This window comes from Centroberyx gerrardi, chromosome 6 (genome assembly GCF_048128805.1).
Source record: "Centroberyx gerrardi isolate f3 chromosome 6, fCenGer3.hap1.cur.20231027, whole genome shotgun sequence".
Lineage (NCBI taxonomy): Eukaryota > Metazoa > Chordata > Actinopteri > Beryciformes > Berycidae > Centroberyx > Centroberyx gerrardi.
In genome coordinates, this window is record NC_136002.1 from 30,959,513 (window position 1) to 30,968,221 (window position 8,709).

At 40.1% G+C, this 8,709-nt stretch overlaps 1 protein-coding gene across 1 annotated transcript; it reads left to right on the forward strand.

Annotated features, from left to right (window-relative positions):
* Positions 1-1,060: 1,060 nt before the first annotated feature.
* Positions 1,061-8,051, forward strand: LOC139924185 (ras-related protein Rab-1B-like). Its single transcript, XM_071915158.2, has 6 exons — positions 1,061-1,161; positions 3,786-3,858; positions 3,976-4,071; positions 5,717-5,812; positions 6,269-6,400; positions 7,158-8,051. The coding sequence occupies exons 1-6, from the start codon at positions 1,148-1,150 to the stop codon at positions 7,395-7,397; spliced, it is 651 nt and encodes a 216-aa protein (XP_071771259.1). The 5' UTR covers positions 1,061-1,147; the 3' UTR covers positions 7,398-8,051.
* Positions 8,052-8,709: the final 658 nt, after the last annotated feature.

Below are 8,709 nucleotides of genomic sequence, written 5' to 3' on the forward strand. Positions count from 1 at the left end.
GTTTGGGCATGTGTGGTTTTGTGTTTATGTGTGAGAAAGACAGAAAGAGAGAGAGTTTATGTTGCGGCCTTGAGTGTACTTTTTTATTGTATTTGTGTGTGTGTGTGTGTGCATGTGTGTGCGTGTTCTTGTATTTCTATACAAGAGAACCTCTTAAAGCTCTTTTTCCTTTGGACTGGTAGCTTTTGCTATCATTTATTAGCTATAATCTACATTGAGTAACAAAGGTGTTGGGTCGGGTGTGTGATGGGAGATCACACGCATGTTCTCGCCATCTGGAAATAAAAAGAAGCTTCAACACTGGACTACACACATGCAAAACAACAAGCTAATTCCTCCTTAATGACGTCTAAACTTCCAAAACAAAAATAAGCTGCTTGCCATTCAGTGTTTGCATTGATCTGATGATGCACGTAAAAAGTGAAGGCCTCCGCTGTCTCTGCAGACGCTCCTACGCATCAGCTGATATTCTGTCACTGTGTTATTTGTAGTTGCTTCACTAGTCTCAGTATTACAGCCCATGCTTGTGTGTTTGGGGGGCGTGGCAGCCGCCGTCAGTCCAGTGACGTCTGAACACTGGAGACACTGTCAGGAAGTGATCTGTGGGAGGAGCAGTGTGGTGCAAAACACCACAGCAGAGACCAGTGACCGCATAGCACCAAACATATCAGCAAAAACCAAAACCAAAACAGACTCACTTTAAGGTTGGTTTAGGGGTAGGACTTTGGTTTAGTAAGGGTTAAGGTTAGGGCTAGGGAGTGAATCTATTTAATGAAGGTCCTCACAAGTATAGCAATACAAATGTGTGTGTGTGTGTGTGTGTGTGTGTGTGTCTAGGTTCCAGGTGCTGTCCCCAGTGTAACCTGAGCTGGTCTTTATTAATAAATAATGCCTCCGAACCAGGCTCATCATTCAGCTTGCTAGGTAGGTAGCTAGCCTGGCTGCCATTTGCCCTCTAAAGGACGGATACACTCACACACACACACACACACACACACACACACACACACACACACATATACGCACAGCAAAACAGCAAGCAGCATCGCCGACACAGAGACAGACATAATCTGTCTGTTTTTAGGCTCAGGTTTGAGTTTTAGGGATTTTTGATTTTGTTTCATCATCTGGAGCAACCTCTCTGATCATGAATCCTGAGTAGTGAGTATTACTGTTCCTTCATATACGCTGTGTGTGAGTGTTGAAATGTTAAATATTTTAAGAGTTTCCTTCCAAAATGAAACATCCACCATTTGAAAGAACTGACACCTACACTTTCAAAATGACTGCTGACATCGGAGTCATCTTAACACCTTGCAAAATACTTCTGTTTGTGAGGATGGAGTCATCTGTGGCTTTGAACTATTGACTGATGAATTTCAGATAGAAACATTATATATATATATTCCAAGATGGATATATAGTGTTTTGGAATGAAACCCTTGATATTTGTATGTAAGTATTAAGGTTAAATCTGGCTATCTTGTGTGTCACTATTGATACATTAACTTGATCCTGCAAGTAAGTATTAATATGTTAGCTTTATCTTGTGTGTAAGTACTGATATGTTGCTTTACTGTCTATTTAAATACAGATTATGTCGCCTTTATCTACCATATGTGTGGTTGCTGGTGACTTTGAGGTAGATTGTGTTGTGGACAGCTGTTCTGTCCAGGACAAGGCCTGAACATGTACATTTAATGATTTTATTTTTATTTTTAGTCTGGGTTTAAGATTAATCTCTGTATTTGGATCCATCCCCTGGTCTATTATAGTCCTTTCTGACCCCTTTAACTTTAAAATATGAAATAAATGAATACATTTTTGGTGTGGGCTGTAAAAGTCGATGACTGCCAAGCAGAAGGACTCCAGAGGCATGGATTAAATTTGTCTGCTGCCGCTGCGCCGCGCTCTGCAAATTTTGCCATTTGCCCTACAGTCACTTTGTAGGGTTTATATTAGATTACAACAAAAATTATACCCTAAACGCTGCTTACTTGCTGGAATGAAAAAGGCTGCATTCTCAGTGTGTATAGGATCTACAGTTTGCAGTGGCAGCCATGTTGGCTCCACAGTTCTGCTCCATGGCTGTCGCTATGGTAACCGGTGATTCTGTTGTCTATGTCACCATGGCGACACTGTAGAGGACATTGTTCCATATTTACAGCCAGCACTTGTTAGTTCTAGAGAAGGAGAAGCAACATGGAGACCAGAGAACAAACCAGAGAATCTGAGTTTGACAGATGGCAAAAACCAAAAGTGAAAGCAGTAAGATGTTTTCATGCCACAGTAACCAGTTTCATATGAGAGTAAACCAGGCATCTGAACCAGGTTTCTCATAATCATGGAATATGAGCTTAAAGGATAAGGCTGGTGTTTTTTAATGCATTTCTTACCGTCAACAAATCCTATGAAAATAACAAAATCAACGTTTGCTCTACTCCCGTTACTTTCTGACTTCCCACGTATCGTTTTTAGCCGTCAACCCGGAAGTCATTGGTTCCAATTGTAAGCTAAAAACCTTTAAATACAGCTCACAAAGACATAGTTTCAATTTTAAAAATCGCTAACTGTTACCACGAAAAGTCAGGCTGTTGTAGTTATTACCAAATCAAATTCAAATGGGAACAAATTCTTCATTATGACGGGGACTATTTTCGGTGCTACAGAACTACTTTCCTGAGATCGTAAATGTATTTACAGTCGGCTTATTAAGTTGTTTGAGGAAAAAGTCGGCCGGCCCGGTGCATCGCGATGATGAAATATGTTGCCCAGAGCAACAGCATGGTTCTTTGACGTGTTTTTAATCGTTTTTTTAATACAATGGAAAAAAACTATGGCTGCTGGGACATGAGGCTGCATTGGGCATCGGCTACATGGACGAGACTTGTTGGCAAAACAAAATCATTGCTGATTTTGTTATTTTCATAGGATTTGTTGACGGTAAGCAATGCATTAAAAAACATCAGCCTTATTCTTTAAGCAGGTTATTGTAACCCAGTTAACATGCATCCAAAACTGGGTTACTTTAGTAATCGGGTTAAGAAGGTAATTTTCCATGCATGTAAATGTAGTTACTGACTATTTTGATTTAGAAGTTTCCTCTAATATTGATTTATTTTTTTTGTTAAGATCGGTTTTGATCAGATTTGAAGCAATGAAAAAGAGCAAAAGCTGCCAGGCATAACCTAGTTCAGCATTCTAGCTTTCGTCCCTGTTGTCACCTGTTTCAGGTGTGTGAGTGTCTTCACATATATTCTCTCCTAGTTTGCTAGCAGTGAGTGAGATGGCTCTGTCTACTGCTGAAATTATATATTTTTTTGAAGATCTAATATTCAAATCTATTTTTTTTCTTTTCTTTCTGTTTTTTTTTGGCGGACCGTTGCAGACCAGAAGTGCAGAATGAGCGCTTCTGTGGCTTTGTAACGGGACGATAATCCAACATCCGTATCATGGTTGCTAGCAAAATATTTTTTAAGAAGTTGATAAATCATATAATAACTTTGTACCGGGTTTCTACATTTCTACTGATATGATTTTACATGTATAGTAAATGAGAACCAACAATTCTACTCATTTTCACCATAGATGATAAAAAAAGGATCAAGATAGGATCAGAAAATGCTAAAATGCCAACAACACTATACTGGTGCATTACATCTTAAAACCAACTGTGATTATGTGTTTTGGTATACTACTATTTCATTCCAGCAACGTGTGTGTGTGTGTGTGTGTGTGTGTACGCGTGTGCATGTGTATGTGTATATGTGTGTGTCCTCTCCCAGTGACTATCTGTTCAAGCTTCTTCTGATCGGAGACTCTGGAGTCGGCAAGTCATGTCTGCTGCTGCGCTTTGCGGTAGGCCTGCCCTCAGACAGTCTACAGCACAAACACACACACACACACACACACACAATAAAGATTTTGTAAACATGTTTTCCAAGTTGTTGACCATCTACCCCCCCCCCCCCTCAGGACGACACCTACACAGAGAGCTACATCTCCACCATCGGAGTGGACTTCAAGATCAGGACCATCGACATGGAGGGGAAGACAGTCAAACTACAAATTGTAAGTTCAGACGAGACGATAAGACGGTCAATTTATCAGATATTTTTATAATATTTATATTAATTCTGAAGTAGCCTATGTATTAATAACAAGAAATAAGTGTCTGTTTGGGGAAATTAGGGTTGACTAGAGACCGACCAAAATCTGTGTAACACCTAGACCCATGGCACGCTACACAAGCTAACGTTACAGTTCCCATAAGGTCTGATAACTATCTGAAATCATATCTAACAATAACAAAATATTCTCAGATTTGGGTCCGCAAGAAAAAATATAATCAAATGTGGGTCCGTGGCCTTAATGTGGACTAAATTAGGGGTCCTTGATATGAAAAAGGTTGAGAATCACTGATGTAGCCTATAAACCTTATGTTTGTTGCTATGTAGATGCTTAAATAAATGCAGATGTGTTATGGATGCTCATCTCAGCACTTGTTAGTCCTTTGTACAGTTAATTGAAACTATTTATGAATTCTCAGGTTACATGGAACAGTCTAACTGGAGATTGTAGTTTGCAATTTGATTTGTTTCAGCCTCCCTGGGAATAATAAATATTTTAAACTGTCAAATCAATACTGATAAGAAATCAAGTCAAGATGCAGTTCTCAGGTTTGCTCATGCTTGCTGGGATCAGATGACACACAGAGCTATCCTAAGCTGCAAAAAATACATTTCATGTACTGTATATTTGAGAATATATTCAGAGAAATGCTTCAAAATATGTTGATATTTGTCAGAGATTTATATACACGTGTAGATGGCATTAATTTTAAATGTAATTAGACACTGGAGCTACATTTTCTTGGGATGTGCTCTTGATAATGTGAGAGTAGCTAGGTTTAGGTTGGCTAACGTTCCACGTCGTGTTCTGTGTGCCGAAGGTCTCTGTCTTTCTCTCTGAAACTGTGTTTAACATTTGGCAAGCTATCTAGCAAAGCTAAAGTGAGATGATTTCAACAGACTGAAGATGATAGCCTCCTGTTAGCAGTGTCAGCACAACAGGTAGGATGCCAAAGTAAAAGGATCGGTTAGAGAATATAAAAGAACTATGATATTCAAAACTAGAAGGGCACTCGGAGAGCGCAGACCTCCGCCAAGGTTCGTGCTGTTATTGCTTGTTCATGAGTCGGATCCGGATCCGCTCCAAAATTTAATGGGTTCTTCCTTGCCCCATGCTACACCCTTCCACCAAGTTTCATGAAAATCGGGCCAGTAGTTTTTCCGTAACCCTGCTAATAGACAAACAAACAGACAAACAAACAAACAAACGGCAGCACCGAAAACATAACCTCCTTGGCGGAGGTAATGAATTAATAATGTTTTCATGTAACTGGATTATTTGTCATTTTGTGCAGTATAGCCTATGAATTATGTTAGTTTCCAAAAAAATAAATGAAGCCTTTGCAGACACCTCTCCTGTTTATAGCATCTCTTTAAATGAATTGGGTTCTTTAATGTAGCATTGAGAATCAAGCATCACAGTATACAAACCAAATACTGTATAGAAAAATATATATGTAAAATTGCAGGAAATGGTGTATTAAAAACAAAAAAAAAATATATATATGTTCCTATCACTGTCTATATATCTGTATGTGTGTGTGTGGGTATATCAATACACATGTGTGTGTGTGTGTTTCTCCCAGTGGGACACAGCAGGTCAGGAGAGGTTTCGCACCATCACCTCCAGCTACTACAGAGGAGCTCATGGCATCATCATCGTCTACGACGTCACCGAGCAGGTGTGTGTGTGTGTGTGCGTGTGTGTGTGTGTGTGTGTGTGTGTGTGTGTGTGTGTCACTGGTACCTACAAGATAATCAGTTGTGTGGGAGAGGGTTTGAACACTAACTTCTCTCCTCCTCCTCCCCTCTCTCCTCCTTTCCTTTCCTCTCCTCTCTCTCCTCCTCTCCTCTCCTCTCCTCCTTTCCTTTCCTCTCCTCTCTCTCCTCCTTTCCTTTCCTCTCTCCTCTCCTCTCCTTTCCTCTCCTCTCCTCTCCTTTCTTTTCCTCTCCTCTCCACTCCACTCCTCTCCTCTCCTCTCCTCTCCTTTCCTCTCCTCTCCTCCCCTCTCGCCTCCTCTCCTCTCCTCTCCTCTCCTTTCCTCTCCTCTCCTCTCCTCTCCTCTCCTCTCCTTTCCTCTCCTCTCCTCTCCTCTCCTCTCCTCCCCTCTCGCCTCCTCTCCTCCTCTCCTCCTCAGGAGTCCTTCAACAACGTGAAGCAGTGGCTGGAGGAGATCGAGCGCTACGCCTGTGAAAACGTCTCCAGGCTGCTGGTGGGAAACAAGTCTGACCTCATTAGCAAGAAAGTGGTGGACTGTGCCACTGCTCAGGTACACACAGGCTCAGTGTGTCATGATAAAATGTACTGGTAGTTAATTTCCAAAAACACCAAATATCCATTTTTGAAAAACAAATCCTTACTTGAAGTTTAATATTTCTAAAATCAAGAGAATCCAGCCTGTTAAAGTGTTCTAATTTATTTAGGACTAGGACTATTCATTTAGGACTTAAATGACCTACTGTCCTTTAAAAAGTGTCATCATTTGGTTCAATTTTAAACTATCAATCGTTTAGTAAGTGTACGTGTCACTTTCAAATGGTGTTTGTCTCATTTTGGAAGGAGACTCTTCATTCATAGATGCCGGATTATTCACACAGAAACAAGGTGTATCCGGTTAAAGGGGAATGACGCCCATTTTCAGTAGTAAAATCTGTCTTTCTGCCCCTGGGGGATTACTGTGATCACAGGCAAAAAAGTTCAAATCGGTCCTAGAGACAGAATCGGTTGGGATACAGTTGGAATCTGAGATGTGAACCCGGCGATTTGAAATCAAACTGAGAGCGTACCTGCAGACGAGTGCCGTGTTTTTTCTTTGGGGAATTCATGCCTTTACTTCCTCATATGTATCTTACGTGACTGGCAAGGAATATCATAGTATAAGTATTGTTGTACCCGCCAACCATAGAGCAGCTGTTTTTGCTGTCCTCTACTAACTCAGATCCAAGAAGCACTCCTTTATTATTCTTTTTTCTTACTCTTCTTTCAAACTGACAGCTGATTTGAGTGTCTCTCCCTCCCTCCTGCAGGATCTGGCCTCGTCTCTCCACGTCCCCTTCATGGAGACGAGTGCTAAGAGCTCTGACAACGTGGAGAGGGCTTTCCTCACCATGGCCTCTGAGATCCACAAGCGTCTGGCCAGCGAGGGAGGGGGGATGCAGGGCGATGGGGCGGCGGCCAAGGCCCAGACCGCCAAGATCAACAGCGCCCCCCTGTGGCCCGGAGGGGAAAAGCAGATGCAGGCGCAGGAGGCTGGAAACTGCTGCTGAGCAGGAGACGACGCCTCGCTGATCTGACTACAACGCCGTGTACACCGTTAAATAAAGAAGAGAGGTGTGTCATTTTCAACACATCCGCCCGTCTTGTTTCTGGATGAAACACGTTTGTGTTTTTTGACACAAATATAAAAACATGTCAGAGTCAGCTTTTTGACACAACATATCGTTGCTATTGGGTAAAAAACCTTGCATCAAAAATTTTTACTTTTCAGGAACAAAGAAAAACAGCCGCGTTTTTAGCTTGACAACAATAGATTTTTGAGTTTATGAAGTAGTTGTTTTTTAATTAAGGATATTTTGGCATTTCTGCTGTATTTGATAGTGGAGACAGGTTAGATTACAGAGAGGAGGATGACAATTTAAGTTGAATGATTCAATTTAAGTTAAAAGATGAAAATCACCAAAAGTGGAGTAACGAGGTTTTCACATGACAACAGGACTATGTTAATGATAAGGCATGTTGACACGGTATAGGAAGTTTCATTCCAAAATTAAATATCAGCTATTTGAAAAAACATAACACCAACCTTTACAAAATGACCCATGGCAAAAAAGTACTTTTTCAGGTATAATACGTAACTGAAGCCCTTGGTTGACAAAATAAAAACATTTTTAGACTGGATACCTGCATTTTTTCTTGATCCAAAAGCCTATAAAGAAACTTTACTGTAGCTAATAAGCTTCATTTACTGATGAATGTACAGTGTGATGTAAACTCCTGGTTAACATCATCGCCCTCAGAGATGATTTATTGTGTTCAACAACTTTTGTTGTGTATTGTTTGTTGTTTGATTATGTCAATAAAGACATCTTTATGGATACCATTTGTGTAGCTGCACAGATAATTAGTGGTCAGGAACACATAAGGTTAGTATGTGTGTGTTTACATATATACTGTGTATATACAGTATATATATTAAATATTTTACATATTGGACATTTTATGTATAATTGTCAATTATGAGTCCCAGAGGAATACAGGGACTTGTATTCCATCTTTTGACACTTGGCCGGAGACTTTTAATGCATTTGACCCAATTAATATGTAACTTCTCACCCTGAGAGAGAGCCATGGCTGCTGGCACAACAGGCAGAGAGGAAGTCTCTCAAGTTATTCTCTCTCTCTCTCAAATAAGAGAGAGATAATAATAATAATAATAATAATAATAATAATAATAATAATAATAATAATACATTAGACTTGTATAGTGCTTTTCCAGGTACTCAAAGACGCTTCACATACAGGGTAAAATCATTTAATAGGTACATTTATATTAATAAAAAAAATAAAAGACAAGAATAA

What these genes read in the sequence shown, in the direction of transcription:
- LOC139924185 (XM_071915158.2), top strand. An exon ending in TCTACGACGTCACCGAGCAG is followed by an intron (nt 5,813 to 6,268) that starts GTGTGTGTGTGT and finishes TCTCCTCCTCAG; the next exon opens with GAGTCCTTCAACAACGTGAA. An exon ending in TGGACTGTGCCACTGCTCAG is followed by an intron (nt 6,401 to 7,157) that starts GTACACACAGGC and finishes TCCCTCCTGCAG; the next exon opens with GATCTGGCCTCGTCTCTCCA.